This window comes from Bombus vancouverensis, unplaced genomic scaffold (genome assembly GCF_051014615.1).
Source record: "Bombus vancouverensis nearcticus unplaced genomic scaffold, iyBomVanc1_principal scaffold0046, whole genome shotgun sequence".
Lineage (NCBI taxonomy): Eukaryota > Metazoa > Arthropoda > Insecta > Hymenoptera > Apidae > Bombus > Bombus vancouverensis.
Genome location: NW_027468937.1, coordinates 474484 through 495292, shown reverse-complemented (window position 1 = coordinate 495292; position 20809 = coordinate 474484). Strand labels below are relative to the sequence as shown.

The window sequence follows — 20809 nt, the reverse complement described above, 5'->3', positions numbered from 1 at the left end:
CATGTTCATTTTTCCCTTTCCATTTCCGAACGGTTTCTTCTATATTTATTTATATGTTCGTGATTGATGCTATTGACAACATACAACTAAGGGGAAATACGAATAGTAATAGATAGATGTATAATTCATTATGCAATTTTATAGAATTAAATCTTATTTATCTTCAGATATAAAAACTATATTTACCAGCTGAAACACTAACGCATATGCAGTATAATATAATCTACTTAACAATCTCGTTTTAGTTATAATATGTGATTAATTCTTTTGCTATTTCCCTATAAACAGTTTCTTGTGCATACAATATTTTTTTATAGTATTCTAATATATTGTTAGATATTGTAAAGAAAGTAAAATACAGTTATTGAAGTTTGGGAACATTCAATGTTAACCTTGCTTCAAAAAATAATCTTTCGAATGAATGGGGAATAGATTTTTAGTATTATAGTTGGTATAATGTCATCATTGTTTACAATGTGTTAGAGTTAAAGAAATGAGACAAATTAATATTTCAGAAGCAAATTCAATATTTAAATGATGTTATTTTAAAATGGCAGATGATATGAATGTTCTTTTTATACGAGGAAATGGAAACGTATGTATGGTAATGGAAACGTAATGGTTTTAACATTATTTTAGTACAAGATTTTAGCATAATAGTAATTAACAGTATCCACTACCTTTTAGTCAATTTTTGAGAAATGACATATATGATAATTTGCAATAGTTTGATAATAAAATACTTGTATCAATATTAATAACGTATAATTTGCTATCTCAAAAGGATACAGACACAGCCAATGATAATGTTTGGGATGATGGTGCATTAATAGAAGCATATGATAAAGCAATAAATTTAGCAAAAGAAGAAGTTATCATGCGAACGGGAATGGATGTTGGAAATTCTCAACCGAAAGAAAACCTACAAAATCTTAAGCAGCCTAAACACGCAAGTAAATTACACAAGGTTGTGATTTTGATAGAATATTACAAATTTGATACAGAATATTATTAAATATATTGATTAAGAAGCAAATTATTTTATTTTGCTATTTACTTATATTTATTTGTATACACATCTTTTCTCTATAGAAATGGATCATAGGAGCACCTTATCGTGCAATATACTCAGAGGATGGAGAAATTTATGAAGCTATAATATCAAAAATGTACGAAAACAATGGCACGTGTTGAAGTGGTTACCACTTCTAAGAAAACTCTACATCTGGTCTTTTTTAGTTTTCTCAAGCACTGAAGCCATCGACAGCGTGTAGACAAAAGACCGCGACGAAGTCAGGCCATAAACAGTAGACAGGCGACGTTGGCTTCGGGATTTTTCAGTTATTAGGTAACACAGCTAGCGTGCGGATCTGGACCAGCTCAAATTATACTTTTACTTATTACACTTCTATTTAAATATATTTTCTACCTTACAATTTATCCACGTGTTTTCTCTGTTTACACACCGAATAACCTCAACAGGTTATGGGCCCAGGGCTGTAAATTGCAAGGTAGCAACGTGAAGTGAATAAATTGTTAAAGTGTTGTGCTTAGTAAAATAAGGGATAGTGCTAAAATGGAATCAGCAAGTGCGAAGGTCGAGATGTTACGCGGCGAAGAAAATTGGCTCCAGTGGCGTTTTGTTATGCGTACACTTTTGGAGGAAGATGACGACCTGATCAACGTGTGTGAAGGGAATTTGTGTCATCCAGGTAACAGCGCGGAGAAAGAAATCGCTCGTGGAAGATTTTTGAAAGCAGATCGATTAGCGAGAAAATTAATCGTGACCTCAGTAGAAAAGAAACCGTTGGATCTTCTTTTATGTTGCACGACAGCACATGAAATGTGGAAAAAGCTGAATACAGTATATGACATGAAGTCGGATGAGAATTTAAATATGGTCCAGAAGCAGTTCTTCGATTTTAAATGGGAAGAATCTGAAAATGTCTCTTACAACCTATCAAAGTTGGAACTCATAGCGGCGAAGATGAAAGTCCTTGGGAGTGAAATTGGCGAGAAAATGCTGATAACACGCATTTTATCGGTGTTACCAAACAAATTCGATCATTTTCACAGTGCGTGGGATTCCGTGGAAGAAGAAAAGAAGACCTTAGACAGGCTTAGTACCAGGCTGATGACGGAAGAAATTAGATGGAAGGAAGACGACCAGGAAACATCGGTGGCACTGGTAACAAAAGGTAATAATTATAAAAGGGAACAGCAGAAGCAGTCAAGTAAACGTGAATACGAGAAACAAGGACCAAGTTGCTTTAACTGTGGAAAAGTTGGCCATCTGAAGAAGGATTGCTTTAGATGCTTTATATGCAAAAGGAAAGGCCACACCAGCAAAAACTGTTTTAAAAATAACAAAAGAAGCAACAGTAGAGACAACCAGGAACCTAGAAACCAAAATCGGGATCACAGCGGAATTGGTCTATTAGGAAGTACCTCAGCGATACAAACGGCAAACCCTGATGTTTGGATAATCGACTCAGGAGCTACGGATCACATGACAGGACGACGGGAATGGTTCAGCGTTTTCGAAGAATTCGATAACACGGTGAAGATAGAGATCGGCGATGGTACGTTCATGGATGCGTGCGGCAAAGGAAAAATCAGAGTAGAGACTTTTGTGGACGGCAAATGGGTAACATGTACAATGAACGATGTTCTATACGTACCAGGTATGAAAAGAAATCTGTTTTCGATTAGATCTGTCGCAAGAAGGGGCATAGATTTTTGTATTTCAAAGGAAGGGACCAATTGCATATTTTTACAAAATCAGAAAATAATAGCAAGAGGTTCTGTTATCGGAAATTTGTATAAAGTAGATATGCGAGTTATCATACCGTCAGTTTGTAATTTTAGCAATAGAGCGGAGTCAAACGCGGACACATTGCAGTTATGGCACGAACGGCTATGTCATCAGAACATCAGACATGTTAAAGAATTCTTAAAGAATTCAAATATGAAAGTTGTAGAGGATAATAACTTTTTCTGTGAAGGTTGCGCGTACGGGAAACAGCATAGATCGAGTTTTCACGAGAAAATCAATCGGGCGACTAAACCTCGCGAAATTATTTATACGGATGTATGTGGACCTATGGAAGTCGAGTCATTAGGCAAGAAACTGTATTTTCTGACATTTAAAGATGATTTTTCAAAATTCACAAAGATTGACTTCTTACGACGTAAGTCAGAAGTAATTGAAAAACTAAAAACCTTTTGCCTAGAAGTTGAAAATCAATTTAAGGATAAAATTAAAGAAATTCATAGTGATGGAGGGAAAGAATTCCAAAATAAAGAAGTCAAAGAATTTTTAAGAAGTCAGGGAATTAGGCACACGATTAACGTCCCATACACTCCTGAACAGAATGGTGTCGCAGAAAGGGAAAATAGAACAATAGTAGAGGCAGGTCGGTCGATGCTATATTCGAAACCAAATCTACCGCTGTTCTTATGGGCCGAAGCCATGAACACAGCAGTACATGTCATAAATAAGACGGGGCCGACAAGACAAGATAAGAAAACACCATATGAACTGTGGTACGGGAAACCGCCGAATTTAGAAAAGTTTAGGGTTTTCGGTACTGAGTGCTTTGCTCACATACCTGCGGAGAAAAGGACAAAACTTGACAAAAAGGCTAACAAAGGATATTTGGTAGGCTATTTAGATAACGGACGAGGGTATCGAGTGTACGTGCCAACAGTAAAAAATGTAATATTAAGCCGTGACGTAATATTTAAGCCTGAACTAGAAAATGCGAAATTCGTAAAATTAAGTTTACCGAAAATTGTCGAGCGCGAAGATGTGAGTGCGCAGAGCGATAGAGCATGTACGTATGAAAGTGCAGAGAGTGAACATGAAAAACAACCTCATGGAATTAGCGACAATATGAGACAATTGAGAGATAGAGATAAGATCAAACGAGCCGATTTTTATGGTAACCCAGTAACGTACGTAGCGGAAAAATTACCGGTGGATTTTAACGAAGCGATGAGATCCGAAAAGAAAGAGTTATGGGAAACAGCTATGAATGATGAAATGAAATCGCACCATGAAAATAAGACGTGGATACTTGTAGAAAAACCTAAAGATCAGAAGGTACTTAGCAATAGGTGGGTTTTAACGATAAAGCTAAATCCGGACAACTCGGAACGATACAAAGCGCGACTTGTAATAAAAGGGTGTTCACAGAAAGAAGGCATAGATTATAAGGAAACATATAGTCCCGTTGCTCGGTTTGACACAATTAGATTAATGCTCAGTATTGCAGCCAAAAATAATTTACACCTCGGACAGTTCAACATTAAAACCGCATTCTTATATGGAAGTCTGAAAGAAGATATTTATATGAACCAACCTAAAGGTTATGATGATGGTACAAATCGGGTTTGTAAATTGCTAAAAAGCCTATATGGCTTAAAGCAGTCTCCAAGATGTTGGACGGAACGTTTCACAAAATTTATCTCGAACTTAAAATTTTATCAGAGTAACGCAGATCCTTGTTTTTATATTTATACAGAAGACGACAAATTAATGTTGATGACCATATACGTAGACGATGGACTGGTAGCAGCTTCAGACGAATCTTTAATTGATAAATTCTTCGATGATTTAAATAAAGAATTCAAAATTACGAGTTCGAAAGAAGTAAAGAGTTTTCTTGGACTTGAAATTAATAGATTAGAAGATGGTTCAATATTCATTCATCAGAGTAGGTATATCGAAAACATATTGGAAAAATTTAATATGAATGAGGCAAACAGTGTTTCTACACCTATCGAGACTAATTGGAACGAAAGTAACATAGGCGATAATGATTGTAACGCACCATACAGAGAAGCCGTAAGGAACTTAATATTTTTACAAACCGTAAGTAGGCCAGATATTAGTTTTGCAATAAATATAGCGGCGAGACACTTAGAGAATCCAAACCAGTATCAATGGAAATTAGTCAAACGAATTTTGCGCTACATAAAAGGGACCGCAGACATGGGACTCTTATATACAAAAGCAGGCAGTCTCGAAACCTTTAGCGACGCTGACTATGCAGGCGACAAAGAAACAAGAAAGTCGACATCAGGCGTTGTATGTAAGTATGCGAATGCGGCCATCACATGGCAATGTAAGCGACAACAATGTATAGCTCTATCTACGACCGAAGCTGAATATGTCAGTGCAGCCTCAGGAGCGAAAGAAATTATGTGGCTAAAGAAAATATTTCTTGAATGTAAATTAGAGATCCTTAAGTATATGCTATGTGTAGACAATACTAGTGCCGTGAAATTAATTAAGAATCCAGAATTCCATCAAAGAAGTAAGCATATTGACGTAAGATATCATTTCTTGCGAGATTTATACAATAGAGGCGAAATTGATATAACGTATGTAACAAGCGAAGAGCAATTGGCAGATATATGTACAAAGGCGTTGCCAAAACCGAGATTTGAATATTTAAGGAAAAAGTTAGGTTTGAAAAGTAAAAAAGATATTAAGAGGTAATTGTTTGTAAACATGTAGAGTTTTTAGGGAGGGTGTCGAAGTGATTATTACTTCTCAAAAAAAAAAAGAGGAAAAACTCTACATGATCTGTTTAGCCTTCTAGTTTTTTTTTGTGTAATAAATTAATTTGTATGGAAAAGAGAAAGGCGGCTGGCAAATGTACTTGAGAAGGCATTGACAAATTAATTTTCAGATATTTACGACAAGAGTTAGAAAATATTAAGAGATAATTTGTAAATTTGAGATAATTGTTTGTAGGGATGTAGAGTTTTAGGGAGGGTGTTGAAGTGGTTACCACTTCTAAGAAAACTCTACATCTGGTCTTTTTTAGTTTTCTCAAGCACTGAAGCCATCGACAGCGTGTAGACAAAAGACTGCGACGAAGTCAGGCCATAAACAGTAGACAGGCGACGTTGGCTTCGGGGTTTTTCAGTTATTAGGTAACACAGCTAGCGTGCGGATCTGGACCAGCTCAAATTGTATTTTTACTTATGACACTTCTACTTAAATATATTTTCTACCTTACAATTTATCCACGTGTTTTCTCTGTTTACACACCGAATAACCTCAACAGCACGTGTGTTGTAAAATTTGTAGGTAATACTTTTAGCATGATGGTTATGTCAATTAAGAAATGTACTAAAAATACATATATATATGAAGTAAAGGCTTTCGCATAGTCTATCACAGTGTCATTCAGCAGGTCCTTAACTGGGCAGGAGTACCTGTCAATGTCTATGGGGAGACCCGTGGGATATAGGGTCATGAACCATAAACATGCATGTTACTTATTGTTCATTATTAGCTGCTTGGAATATAATTCTCCTCATTAGACGAGTGATTATTACTACATATATCAAGGCAAACATTTATACATATACATTTATGCACGGGAAATTCTAATACATTGCCTGTAAGGACAGTAACTGAATGGCACTCAGTCATTCTATTAAATGACAAAAATTTCTTTTACTCTGTGTTTAGGCTATGGTAATACAGAGAAAGTCGAGTTGAGTTCTCTTTTAGAATCAGAAGGTTTGCAAAGTCAAATAGCACAACAAAAGAAAGCTTTGGAAGAGAAATTCAATGAAGAGAACGATGAGACTTGTGAGACTAATTTTTCTACAAATGTAAATTCGAAAAAATATAATGTAGAAAAAATGGATTGTGACTCTGAAGAAGCAAATGCGTATAAACATCACTTCATACCGGGACCATCTTTCAATTCGATGACTGATATAATGCCACCTGCACCTCCTTTACCACCACAATTAATGGCCAAGTAAGTACAATTTAAAAATTCTAATGGAATGCTGAATACTTCTAATATTAATAAGTAATTTGGAATAAGTTTAACATTTTATTTGGAAAAAAATACGAAATTTTAATAAAATGTACTAGATTACCAGATAATGATACAGACGCACTTTCAAGTATGTTGATGTCATGGTATATTAGTGGTTACATGGTATATTACACAGGTAATTATTTCATATAAGTATTTTATTGTATATTAAATTTTCAATGGACTATGTTATTTCTTTTGTAGGTTATTATCATGGTTTGAAACAAGCAAGAAACAATCAAGAGAACAGAAAGAACTGTTGATTATATCAATTTTTTCAATAACAATATAACAATAATATAAGATATAATAAAATATAAAACTCATTGTATTTATTTACTTCAATTATTTGAAATAAAGAACAGCTTTATTTTCATATAAGACTTTAAGACTTTTTTAAAAATAATTACTAAGATAAGAAAACATAAAAAACATATTTTTGATAAAATACACTCACATATATATGTCGGGTTATCATTAGGATTTAAGGCGCGTAATGATCCTTCGTTTGAATTAGCCATTGTTTTACGAAACGGGGGAATATATTTACGCGAATAAACAAGATTTTACAGAATATTATGAATAATGAGTTTAATAAATAATAAGATTAACAAACGATAAGTTTAACTAATAATTAGATTAAAGATTAATAAGTTTAACGAACAATAAGAGGAACGAATAATTAGCCATTGTTTTACGAAACAGAATATATTTACGCGAATAAAAAAGATTTTACGAAATATTATGAATAATGAGTTTAATAAATAATAAGATTAACAAATGATAAGTTTAACTAATAATTAGATTAAAGATTAATAAGTTTAACGAACAATAAGAGGAACGAATAATATGTCTTACGAATAATGAATTTAACGTATAATGAGATTAACGATTGATAGGTTTCACGAATAATGAATTTAATTAACGCTATTAACAATGTTCCGGGGTTCAAACGAATCCACGGTCAACGGGATAACTCTTTACTATGTGTAGAATAATTTTAAACACAAAATACAATTGCTGAGACACTCGGTAAATTGCTCGATGTATCACTTTCCAAGGCGATCACACGAATGAATATCTGATGAAAATCTTTTTCGCTATTCGACTGCATTTGTTTGTTATATGCTCGCTGGAAACATCGAGAAGTTTCCAATCGTTGTTGCTAGGCAATTTCTGTCAAAAGTTTGTTGTATACTCTTTGGAAACATCGAGAAAGATTCAAACGCCGTTACTAGGCAGTTTCTGTCTGGAGATTGATTCCTAACACAACGTGTGTCCCATTATATCGACATCTCTAAAGTACAATTCTATGTGATTTCTAGGGAGAACAATACAACCGATCCACACCTTCGTCAGGCAAAACGTTTATCCCGTGACCGTGGCTACGTTCGGCGACCAGTTGTCACCTCGAACCCACTTTCGCTTTCACAAATATCAAACAATTACAAATGACAATTGCTTAATTACAGTTATGATAAAATCTAGGCTAAAGCATTAGAAGGCTTCCTCAAAATTGCAAAGGGAAGGCTCCGGTTTTCCTTTCATCTCCGACATATATAATACAAGGATATAATACAACCGAATATTTTAAACTTAGCTTATAGCGCGTGCGCGCACACACACGCACACACATGACACACATGCGCGCACACACATGCGCGCATACACACATGCACACACATGCGAATGATTTCTCGAACGATAATCCATTTATTTATATTTTTCAATATCTGTCCTTACGATTGCGTATTTATTTGTTCCACGTATCATATTTATCTATTTGCATAACTGTAGGTGACATTTTTTTTAACAATTTTGCTAATATTTCATAACTTTTTAATTCATATTTCAAAGTGGTAACAGGTGTTTCTTTCTTTTCAAGTCTCCTCCATATCGGGCTTATTTCTAGTAGCCACGCTTGCTTACAAAACAATTTTATATCTGCACAAGAATATCTTTCAGTACATTTTACTATGTGGTTTACAATATCTGTATTTCCTAATAAGTGGTTGCTAAGGTATAATTTGAATATACCAAGTCGAGCAACTTCATTGGGTAATGATACGTATATTTGCTTTTCGAGACGCCTGAGTAAAGCTGCATCAATGCCCCTAATAACATATTTACAATAAATATTATCGTTCTATTATACTAATAATAATGAAGGAATACTTCAAACAACACAATAACATATTTGGAATTTGGAGAAATATTACGATATTTTGGTAGATATTACGATAGATTGGTTTAACTTGTATAGTTTTAATAACTGTGTAAGATCAAACAAGAACTTATCGTTAGTTTGGCGAGATTTGATTACACGAAGCAACATAATTGCTTTGAAACTCAGGACAGAAAACAATGTCAACCGGTAGACGCGTTTGTCTGGTGAACGTGTAACGCGTGAATAATAGATAGCGACAATCACGCGAACGCTAGTTACAGCTGACTTGGCTTACATTGTAGCATTCAAACTAGAGTATACGAGCCGTAAGCGCTATTGAAATTTCAAAGGCCGACTAGTGAGCTTCATCCTATCTCATTTTTTAATCAGGCGATGGATCGACGAATCGTATTGATTTCGAGGATTATTATAGTTCTGTGGGAATTTTAAAGCGTGGTTTGTCTAATCTTGTCTCGTTAGCTACAGACTCTTTGGCGAGCAGCCTGAAACTTGATCCAGTTTCGAGAAAATGAAAAATTCGTTTCTTCTCTTTGCTTCCCTGTTTCTTCTTTCCTCCTTTTTCCCTTTTTACATCGCGTTAAGACCCGTTAAATAATATTGACTGCCGTGGACGCTGGCTGAGAAGTGCACTTTATAACTAGCTTTAAAATCACTGACGTCGATGAGGACAAAGGTAAGTTAAAGGGTCATTTATCTGAGCTGGTGTTATTCGACCTGAACTCTGCAGCTTTTCAGAGCTTCTTTCGTTTTTCTTTTAAGAGCAGAGATGTTAACTGGTCTTTTGTTACGTGTAAGAAGTATGTACTAAAGCTTATTTATCACCAATTGGTTGCTCAAAGTCGAGATATACATACCTATATTATATTAATACGTTACAGAAGATTAGGCGTTAGTTAGCTTATGAGAATTTATAGTGTGTCACAGATCACAAAAGCAGAATGACTACTTTTTCATAAATGATATATGTATATGAATTGAAAGTTTAACTATTACGCCACATACTTCTCTCGATAAACGTCGTCGAATGCATATTGTTAAGGAATATTAGCCATTTGAATTCAATAGTTTCGAAGATACTAATGCTTCTGTGAAGTTTTTGCAGGCTGTTAATTTTTTATTGAGATACTACAAATTTTGAATAACTTCGATTAGAAATAAAAATCACATTACATTAACGCGTAGAATGTAACGTAACGTAGATAATGTAAATATAAATTATATTACAAGGAAATAATACGGATAAGTAATGTGAAACATTCTGGTTAAAATTGCATCCTTTGAAGGCTAGGACACACAGTACTTACGAAGTAGATTAAGTACCAAATGGGGTACTTAAGAAAATTCATGTTGTCATTGTTTAATAAACATCTTTAGCTAATAGCCTTCTGCAAAAGCTGGTTTAAGTTATGCTAACTTATTCCTTATTAATTGCAATTATATTGTTCGTATCTCCTAGAGGATTAACAATCCATTTTTATAATGGATAATAAAAGCAAATTTCTATTAGGTTGTCCCAAGTTTCTTTCGTTTTATAAAGAAATGACAGATGCACAACATATTTTGTTTTATGTTATTCTATATTATTTTACATTAAATTGGAAAAAGGTGGACCACACGTAATTCAATAAAATAATATAAAACGAAAAATGTTGTACATCTATTACTTTCTTATAAAACGAAAGAAACTTTTGGAACAACCTAATATTTCTCTACTACGACGCTTTTACAGTGCTAAAATATTTGATAAAAATGTTAAGAAATTCTAATATTGATTTAAGCGTATCGATTTATCTGCTCTTCATATTTAATCAAACAGAAATCGTTAATTATGATTTCCACTTAAAAGCGGATTGCATATTATGAGGATAAATTATCAAATTCATCTCTAATATACACATTAGAGAATCATTCATAGCCGCAATCCTGTTTACCGCTAACATTCCTGGTACTCAATAATTCATTAGGTGACTGCTTTAGCCGCACAGAATACACCTACAAATAATTAATCGCGATTAATATTCCATCGACTTTTGAAAATCCCTCATGTGATCTATTTCATGCGATGAGAATACGTATAAATTGAGATTGCGATCGACCATCCTCAGTCGGATAAATCGAGTGATTCAAATTATAACACAAAAAAAAGTTAAAACTAGTTACATTATCTTTTTCAATTTTTATGTATTATTTGGCGGAAGAAACTTTGGTAATTGGTAAGTAAAGTTCACCTCCTTAATGTTAATGATTTTAATATGTTATTAAGCTCAAAGTTCTAAGGAATTTTATATATATATATATATACATATACATAACTGTGTGCGTATATGTATAATATACGTATAACAACCAAAGTTCAGCTCTCAAGTGTACGCAAAACTTTTATGTTCATTTTACGCTATACCAGTATGTTTCATGAATTTGTTTGCTAACAGTATCGAAACAAATAACAAGCAGAAGACGAGCTATTCATGAATTGTTTTGCCAGCGTGTACGCTCCCAATATTTTCTATTTGAGAAAACATACTTGTTGCTATTGCAACTACAAATATATTTACAGTCGACGCTTTTGCCGTGAATCATTGGCTAACATTTAAAATCTAGAAAAAACATGGTTTATTGTGATGGAAATGTGGAAAACCGCAAAACCGATATAGAAGGGAAAATAAAGGAAAGGAAGGTAGATAAGTAGAAGCTTGGGGCCAAGTTTAATTCACTGAAACCGAGCTGCTTGTATTATCACAAAACAAAATTGCCAGTATGTCATTTCCGTACTCTCGTCCTCGCGAAAATGGTTTTGCTTGTTAAGGAAAAACGAAGAGACAGGGAAGAGAGGAAAAAGCAGACGGAGAGCGCTTTTAAAAAGCTGGCGAACCGAGTGTTACCACAACGAGACACGCGATGCTATTTGTCGCTTTAAATTGTGCCGCAACTCGTTTTTGAGATCTTTGCCAGGGGCGCGTTAAAACATGCTGAAAATATATTTCTGGCTTTTCTGCGGCTTAACTGAAATATGACAAATAACGTTGTAAAACATATGTACTTATGACTTACAGAGTAATTGAGTGTACAAAATATATAGTATACAAAATAGCCAGCGATTTAGGGCTTTAAAAGATCGAAAGGAAAGAAAAGAAAAGAAAAGAAGAAAGATAATATGTTGTGGCAGTCTAAGTCGATCTAAGAAAATAGATAAAGGGAGGGAGGGGCAAAGCTAGTTAATCTGGAAAGAATCCAAGCGTCAATTTCAAGCATTTACAGAGAATCAAGCGGGCTGGTTAAAGTCGTGAGTTGAGCAATTATCCCGCGTTAGGTTCAATCAGGTTAGTCCCACGCGAAATTGATCCAACCATGCGAAAACGAGTGTATTCTGATTTCTGTCGCAGATACTTCTGGCTAGTGCAGTACCTACACGGTGGTTGTTGAAATAGCCGCTTCTCATCTATTTTCCGCAGCGCGGACATCATCCTTTGATCCCTTACGACTAACGAAGTTTTCGAAGATGTACGGCAGTTTGAGATTCTACTTGAAAATGATCATGATTGCGGTCTGTGTGCCGTCTGCTCTTCTTTTTGTCCTTCCGTTAAAGACTGGTAAGTTGATACTGATTAATTATGCGATCGAAACCATATATAATGGCTACAAAAATGCCGCTAATATAATATTCCTTCTTTCTTGTATCTGTCTGCCTCTCAGGTCGTTTTACTAATTACAATAAGTAATTTCGACTTCTTTGCGCTCTCTTTTAACGCATTGAAACTTGATCCAGTTTCGAGAAAATGAAAAATTCGTTTCTTCTCTTTGCTTCCCCGTTCCTCCTTTCCTCCTTTTTCCCTTCTTACATCGCTTTGTTTTACATCGCAATTTACATTTATTTGTAAAGTTTGAATCTCCTCGATATTGAAGATGTTGAAGCTGCAAGTATGTATTTCATTTTAATCCATTCGAGACCGAGATTTAATTGTAAGACGATACCTACGTGTCGGTACGATCTGAATGTTTAGTTAGAATGATTCTGTGTTTTACGCTCTCCAGGGTATCCTTTTCATACTTTGATTTTAAATCGATGATAATCTTAAATAGTATGCCTCATATTTTTAAAATATAAAATTATATACTATGTTATTCTATAATGTATTATGTACAGTCATATATATATATATATATAATAATTCTATATTGAAAAAATATGAAATTAACATGATATATACATTACTACATAAGTTATATATAAAATATGTATATTATACCCTTGCCTACTGACTGATATGAATTTCTTTCGGTCTCGAATGCGTTAAAAGAGAGCGCAAAGAAGTCGAAATTACTTATTGTAATTAGTAAAACGACCTGAGAGGCAGACAGATACAAGAAAGAAGGAATATTATATTAGCGGCATTATCATGTTTTTGCTCTCTTTAAGTCTTTCATCGAGACAGACAATCTACAGGTATTAATCGACCAATTTCTCCAAGCTGATAACTTCGAATTGATGTTTATATATAAGAAGTGTTATGTGTTAATCTGTCTAAATGTTTAAAAGGTGTTATAAATTAAATGTTGTTAAACGATACGTAATTGCCTTCTGATCGTAAATTTTACTATCAAGGGGTGTTTTATGTATGCGTAATCATTGTGAATTATAACAATTTATGTGATCGATATTAAAGGTGTTTAAAAGCATGTATTTTTTTCTATATTATTATTCTCCTATATTATTATCCTATATTATTATAGCATTCCTATATTATTATAATATCCAATTACATGTTGATACACAAGATATACAGATTATTATTTATAACGTTTTGGTTTTCTTAATTGAGTCATTCATTTAGTACAAATGATAAGAAATTAGTAATAATTCACAAAAAAAGGATATGGTAGTAGAAATATTATAAAAAAACATTTTCTCTTTTAGTGTAGAGTTACTCCTTCTTACAGACAGTGTCGTACAAATCTGTACGTCTCTGAGAAAATGTAGGTATCTGAGCCCTTACTTCCTCAACAACTTTTACATCTGATAGAAAAAAGAAACATACGAAGTAATAAGTAATGCTTACTAATAAATTCAACAAATACAGAGGAAGATGGCTAAATCGATAAATTAACGAGACTAAAAATTAATTACATCATGGATCTCTCGCTTTTAATTTTAAGCTGTAAATTACCGATATCGGTGACTGCCATATTCTCTTGAGTTTCCAAATCGTAAAGAATCTTTCCCCAGGGATTGGTCAACTGTGTATGTCCCCATGCGACGTAACTTGCTTAAGGAACACGAGCCGGTGATATGCAGGCAACGTATAATTGATTATCATTCGCTCTGGAACGCTGAAGTAAAGACCAGTGCAATGGTCCAGTGGTCATATTGAATGCCGCTGGATATATCAGCATTTGGCAACCTAACCCAGAGAAGCAGGAAATATGAAGCCACCGAATACCAATTAACTTCGTAGTTGCACGGTTCACATTCCATCATTTCTGAATATGCGAGGACAGTCCTCTTATTGTGCTTTTAATTCTTTTATTTGTTTCATTTTCAGCAAATATACTGGTTTTTTAAATTAAGCTTCTTTTTATACAGAGTTACAGATTATATTAATTTTATATAGAATATATTTAAGAAAGATATTTAATTTTTTGCTAGTTAAGTATTGATCGGTTAAGTTACTGTACCTTTGTTCCGATAAATGCGTGCCATTTCCTCGAATCTAATATCATAGCAAATGCCAATACCTATTTTGCAGCCCTTCACATCGAACGTCGTTAGGGAGTTACCAGGACTGAGTGAATCACTCTCTCGAAAAGTAATCTTATTAGGAATGTCGATGTCGAATAGATGTACCTAATAACATAAAAATGTGGTAGCTAATTCTATTGCTGCAACTTTTGTAATTTAATATCAAAGTTACCAACTCCTAAACTTTAATTATTTTTTATTTAATAACTGACAGCGTTTTTATCACTTTCTTTTATTAAAAAATCTTATCATTTAATAATGTTTAAAAAGGAGAAAAAATAAGTACTTTCGTATGTGAAAAATTTATACAACAACAAACACATTACAACAAAAATGGGCGTTTCCCGTATCATAACGTATTTTATAAACCGTAAATTATAGAATTGGTTATAGTATACGTATGTACATATGTATATTCCTAAATTATTCCTAGATAGAGTCACTTTCTTCACCCCAATATTTTCAACTTCAAAGCCATAAAGGAATATATTACTTACCTTTCGGTGTCTTGCTATCAAAGTTCCATCGGGACCCCAAATAGTACAGGTATTGTACAATTTATCGCCCTCTATTTCAGGCATCGTACCACCAACTACATAGATGTTGTTTTCTTTAGCTGCATTCGATGAAGCAACGCTCGTTTCACCATCAGGAATACTCTCGGCGTATTTTGGAAAGTACTCTGCATTGCAATATTTCAATTAATGAAAAATAACTGTCTTTTGTTCCAACCATAAATTAAATTGAAATGTTTGTCAGTTTTTTATTTTCTAAATTATCAAAATAACTAAGTTTTATATTTCGACTTAATTAAATATGCAATTACTTAGCTAATAGTATATATAATAAATTGTTTCTACAGGTTCAAAATGAAAAATGAATATTTAGAAATACTTAATTACGACAATGCTATTTGTGTTAGCATCAGTGGCTTGTTACTCAACGACTTTGCTAGTACTTTTTGAAACATAAAGTTAGTTTTCAATTAACACTTATACTAGAGGCGGAATTATAAATGCAAAATAATTGATAATACTAATTTATAAGTACCTAATTATTAGTATCTTAAAAAATATATTTATACAAAAATCACGATAATCATGAAAATGGGGAAATCCTATATTCTCGACTCAATTCACAATTTATTTTGTATATTAATTAGATTCCGCGCTCATCAGTACGTACTCACTGGCGACATCGAGAAAATGTATCGGCAATTCCTCGTACGACCAGAGGATCGGAAATATCAAAGGATATTATGGCGCAGCGCGAGTGGAGAAACAGAAACATATGAGCTTAACACCGTAATACTCTTATCATAGAAATAGAAGCAGTCCTCAATTCCCGCCCGCTAACTTCTATCTCCACCGATCCAAATGATCTCCTAGCCCTCACTCCCGGACATTTCCTCATTGGCGATTCATTAATGTGCTTACGTGATCGAGATTTCAGGGACATTCCATCGAACCGACTCTCCAAATGGCAGCATATCCAACAGCTTAAACAACATTTTTGGAACCGCTGGCATAAGGAGTATTTGAACGAGCTAACCAACCGCAATAAATGGAGCAAGGGTGGACACAGCATCCAAAAGGGCACAATCGTCATCCTCAGAGAGGACAACGTTCCCTCCATGCATTGGCCTCTGGGCCGAGTTATCAAGGTTCATCCAGGCGCCGATGGTGTCATCCGGACAGCTACAGTTCAGACGGCAAAGAGCATTTTGGATCGGGGCGTCAAAAGGCTTGTCCCACTGCCAATTCAACCCGATCTCGAGAAACCCGAACAACTAGCCACCGAGACGAAATAAGATGGGAACTTCAACCACACCTCGCTAGTTTGATCGGTACCCTCTCAACGGGGGGAGAATGTTACGCCATGCGGCTTACCATAGGTCATATTCTTAACTATCGATCGCGGCACTATAATGTCGCAGACGGATCGTCGCGTCTGCCCGGCAAACAAACATTATAGTGGCAAGCGCATGGTTCATTAAGCAGGGCGACTTCCAGAAACGTCGACTCGTGGCCCGTATTTTACCTCGCGTAAAAGAATGTGGCGTGATCCGAACGTAGCGGGGGTCGCCTTCCAGAAAAAACGAAAAAAATCGAAAGGCGTTCAGAACTTTTCGAGAAGTCGAACCGTCAACACATGTGGTATGTCGCGCATTACTTATCAACCAAAACGCAGTTACATTTTTTTTGTTCCATTTATATCTTTCTAGTTAATAAGTTGTTGAAATAAACATTAATTTATTTGTGTTAATTCTGTGGAATTTCATTGAACTACCCTTATTATCATAATCGAAATAAGGGGATCGATCAGTTCGTGGTGTCGATTATTTAATCGTAACGGGAACTTACAACTCTCGTTGACGTGCTATCCCGCGATCGCGTCTCTCCGCGAACGGTCGAAACAAAATGATTCACTAAAAACTGTCCTGAATTCCTAAGAAGTTATTTACCGCAAAACTGACAAAGTGTTTATTTAAAAAATGAGGTTGAAGGTAGTCCTTTTCTTTCATTTCATTCATTTTCATTTTCTTTCTTAAGTATGGCTAACACAATATCTAATCAATTAAAATTTTATATTTTCACGTGAAAAGTTTCTTTAGATAATTATTATCAACATGATGACTAACTCTTACGGATTAATACGTGTCTGTAGGGCAATCCGGTGGACTTGATCGGCTTTTTACTTCGAAAGTTGAGTAATCGGTGTCGCTTTCTTACGCATCTTTGAACTGTATAAATGTTTTAAAATTGTTTGATCCAGAATGTACCACACCGAACAATCAAGAAGGCAGGTGCCTTGACTACAGAAAATGTAAACCTCTGCAAGAAATATGGCAGATACAGTACCGTACAGCCACCGATTTTTATAGACGATCAGTGTGCAGATACCAGGGCAATGTTACGATCGTTTGCTGTCCGGACGATCCAAACAAAGAGAAGAGAGAAATTTTAATAAAAACTGTGTATAAGTATAAGGCTTGGCGACCACCATACTGTAGTTTTAGCAACGTCTCTCATACCAGGGTGGTCGATGGTAAACCAGCTGAACTTGGTACGTTTTATGTCTTTCTTTCCGATTAATAATAAGCCATTTACTGCAAAGAATGAACTTTAAAGGCATTAAACAGCACATCAATGTACATTTCAATTAGACTAAATAATAATGCTATGATTTTATCGGTAGTAACTTTACTTATTAACTTGAATTATTTCTTTCTTCTACTCCATGTTAGGAAGAGTATCTTTTTGCTTGAAATAAAAAATTGATATAGGAGTAATAATATGGATAGAGATCAAAAACTGTTAGGGCAGAAATTACACGTTTGAACTTTATAGTTCAGTATAGTTCAAATAGAAATTATATAGAATTATTTAATAATTTCTATTCCAGTGGAATAAAAATTTAATTTCTGTCTTTATCAAATCTCTATTTCAGAGTATTTGTACGTATGTACTTATCGTCTGCTGTATGATCGAATATCGAATAGATAATAATCGTTGTTACTCATTATGTGAGAAAAAATTATGTATATTCACAACTATGACTATTGCATTTTAGGCGCTTGGCCATGGATCGCTGCATTAGGTTTTCGTAATCCCCGAAACCCAGACAAACCACTATGGAAGTGCGGAGGTTCCCTGATAACGGCTAGGCATGTTTTGACCGCATTGTGCACATATGGATGGAATAGAAAGCATACACAATCATAATATTGCCATTCTTAGATTGGTGGAGGAGGTGCCATTTTCGAGTAAGTCCTCAAATATATATATATATGCTATTGAGTATTACTGAAGTATCATATCCTGAAATTTCTTACTGTACACATATATTGTGTCATAAAGCGTGTACAATTCTTTCTCATACTTTTGGTCATTCGTTTCCTGCATTTTCATTTATTTTTTTATTTTTCAGGGTACGTATATCCCATTTGTACGAAAGAGCCCCTACGAAAGAGCAACTTTGTCGGCTATAACCCCCTTGTTGCTGGATAGGGAGCATTAAGATATAGTAATTGATATCAATTTTATAATAAAATTAAACAGTTCCAGTCTTAAATATCTTTCTTATTTTCTTCGTAGGACGACCACGACGTAATGCATTAATGGAAGTACAAATGCCAGTGATTAAGAACGCCGAATGCAAAATAGCTTATTCCAAATTTCCTAATGCACCTGATATCACTGATGGTATAATATGCGCCGAACATGCTCAGGGTGGAGAGGATTCTTGTACGGTAATTAAGTTACAGAGTTACTACAAACTATACGGTATCTGAAGACACGTCAATTCGAATTAACATCAAATCGACGTCTTAAACATTAGAAATAATAGATAAACACAATTCAATAGTTTTGCCCACTTCTCACACCTCATTATGGTATTTAATCTAATTTCCTTCTAATCTTAGTTTTGCTCAAAATACATATAACATGTACATTATAAATTGGAGCATTTCAATACACAAGTCAATAGAAGATTATTACTGTATATAAGTATAATTTCAATACAATTCGATCGATATATTTCAGTATCTTTGATTAAAAATTTAACGATCCTTTCAGGCTGACCGCGGCGGACCACTGCTGATACAACATGAATTAACCTCGTATTTAATAGGTATTGTGTCTTATGCTTATAAGTGCGGCACAGCTGGGTATCCCAGCGTTTACACTAGGGTCACATCGTACCTTGACTTCATTCTCCAAGCGATGCAATAATATGATATTACTGTTCCATAAATATCATTGTGTAAAAAACGTAAAGTTGGATTTTCTTATTGTGGAGATAAGAAACAGCTCAAATTTACATTGTTTTGTACGTTGCAAATTATAGGCTTAAAATGTACGAAATGTAACTTTGAAACGACACTAATTTTTTACGCACGATAAACCTCCACGACTTAGGTATGTAAAGATGATAAACGTATATTAATTCTATTAATTTGGTAATAATAAACCAACTTTCTGAGAAGTTCTGTAAATTTCGTTTCTGTTGTATCAAGAGAATAATGGAATATTCCACTTAGATCGTATACTTCTTGTATGTACATACAAAATTTTCCGGCTAATCTAAAACACTTCATAAGATAGAGAGCTTCTGGAAATTCGGACACAGAGAGTACATAAAATACAAGATAAGTCTCGTGTCTTTCAAAATTATTTTTTATTCGCTAAAAACGTCCTGTGTACTCATGCAATCACATGCAACCTCGAAACTTCACTTATTTTTTATCACTTTCCAATTCAATACACTGTTTCTGCATTTTTGACTATATGTAAGAGAAATTTCCATTCAGCCAAAGGTGTACTTACAGATTATAGATTCCTATACGACTCTCGGTAAAAATTTATCCGCACTCCAGATAGTTAAAACTTCTGTCGACCGTATTGATCCATCTGCACTCTTCGTATGACGTCAATATCTGTTCAGTGCTGCTGCGTAGGTTTCATTGTGTTACGTCAATTCGTTTGTGACCGTTGCGCGAGTAATGGCGCTTTGCAATGGCGATTTGCAGGAAAACAGTGCAGGATGCTGTGATTCGTTTCTTGTGGTCGGAGGTTATGTTTGATGCCTATATTTATCAAAGATTTAATGCACATTATGGAGAAAGTGTTTTGTCACGAAGTGTGTTTGAATGGGCACAAAAGTTCAAAGAAGATCGCACAAGTGTTATGAAAAAACAGCTGGACGCCCGTCCACATCCACGATGACAACATTGAACGTGCTCATGAACTTATGCTCTATGGAATAGACGAGTGAAGCTGGATAATGTGGCAAATCATTTGCAAATGAGCCACGGCTCTGCTTATGCAATAGTGCACGACAGATTTGGGTTTTAAAAAGTTTGTGCGAGATGGATGCCGAAAAAGCTGATGAAAAGGTGAAGACGACGATGCATTCGTGGTTCGCAACTCAGCCCAAAACATTTTTTAATGAGAAAATACGAAGGTCTTTCAGCAAATGGACAAAGTGTATACAGAAATTGAGTGATTATGTCAAAAAATGATGTATGTC

The 20809-nt window shown here is 34.6% G+C and overlaps 3 protein-coding genes across 4 annotated transcripts; 2 read left to right on the top strand and 1 right to left on the bottom strand.

Moving 5' to 3' along the window:
- The first annotated feature begins 284 nt into the window (after nucleotides 1-284).
- On the top strand, nucleotides 285-1244 carry LOC143304671 (survival motor neuron protein 1-like). Of its 2 annotated transcripts, none has more exons than XM_076627179.1 (3): nucleotides 285-604; nucleotides 785-967; nucleotides 1093-1244. In XM_076627179.1, the coding sequence occupies exons 1-3, from the start codon at nucleotides 551-553 to the stop codon at nucleotides 1192-1194; spliced, it is 339 nt and encodes a 112-aa protein (XP_076483294.1). In that variant the 5' UTR covers nucleotides 285-550; the 3' UTR covers nucleotides 1195-1244. The 2 variants fall into 2 exon arrangements, with proteins under 2 accessions (XP_076483294.1, XP_076483295.1); XM_076627180.1 differs by having other exon boundaries at nucleotides 285-595; nucleotides 1093-1242.
- A 4382-nt stretch (nucleotides 1245-5626) lies between these two features.
- LOC143304670 (uncharacterized) lies at nucleotides 5627-7129 on the top strand. Its single transcript, XM_076627177.1, has 4 exons — nucleotides 5627-6103; nucleotides 6491-6788; nucleotides 6908-6987; nucleotides 7056-7129. The coding sequence occupies exons 1-4, from the start codon at nucleotides 5998-6000 to the stop codon at nucleotides 7112-7114; spliced, it is 543 nt and encodes a 180-aa protein (XP_076483292.1). The 5' UTR covers nucleotides 5627-5997; the 3' UTR covers nucleotides 7115-7129.
- Nucleotides 7130-7747: 618 nt separating this feature from the next.
- LOC117164011 (omega-amidase NIT2-A-like) lies at nucleotides 7748-20259 on the bottom strand. The gene is made up of 4 exons (XM_076627178.1): nucleotides 20107-20259; nucleotides 15274-15458; nucleotides 14713-14881; nucleotides 7748-14438 (listed from the first exon to the last, which is right to left on the bottom strand). Exons 2-4 carry the CDS (start codon nucleotides 15355-15357, stop codon nucleotides 14305-14307), a joined length of 387 nt encoding a protein of 128 aa, XP_076483293.1. The 5' UTR covers nucleotides 15358-15458; nucleotides 20107-20259; the 3' UTR covers nucleotides 7748-14304.
- Nucleotides 20260-20809: the final 550 nt, after the last annotated feature.

What these genes read in the sequence shown, in the direction of transcription:
- LOC143304671 (XM_076627179.1), top strand. Translation starts at nt 551, where the DNA reads ATGGCAGATGATATGAATGTTCTTTTTATACGAGGAAATGGAAACGTA. An exon ending in GAAATGGAAACGTATGTATG is followed by an intron (nt 605 to 784) that starts GTAATGGAAACG and finishes CTATCTCAAAAG; the next exon opens with GATACAGACACAGCCAATGA. An exon ending in ACGCAAGTAAATTACACAAG is followed by an intron (nt 968 to 1,092) that starts GTTGTGATTTTG and finishes TTTTCTCTATAG; the next exon opens with AAATGGATCATAGGAGCACC.
- LOC117164011 (XM_076627178.1), bottom strand. Translation starts at nt 15,357, where the DNA reads ATGCCTGAAATAGAGGGCGATAAATTGTACAATACCTGTACTATTTGG. An exon ending in TGATAGCAAGACACCGAAAG is followed by an intron (nt 14,882 to 15,273) that starts GTAAGTAATATA and finishes TTATGTTATTAG; the next exon opens with GTACATCTATTCGACATCGA. An exon ending in ACGCATTTATCGGAACAAAG is followed by an intron (nt 14,439 to 14,712) that starts GTACAGTAACTT and finishes TCTCTGGGTTAG; the next exon opens with GTTGCCAAATGCTGATATAT.
- LOC143304670 (XM_076627177.1), top strand. Translation starts at nt 5,998, where the DNA reads ATGACACTTCTACTTAAATATATTTTCTACCTTACAATTTATCCACGT. An exon ending in GTGTGTTGTAAAATTTGTAG is followed by an intron (nt 6,104 to 6,490) that starts GTAATACTTTTA and finishes CTCTGTGTTTAG; the next exon opens with GCTATGGTAATACAGAGAAA. An exon ending in TTACATGGTATATTACACAG is followed by an intron (nt 6,988 to 7,055) that starts GTAATTATTTCA and finishes TTTCTTTTGTAG; the next exon opens with GTTATTATCATGGTTTGAAA.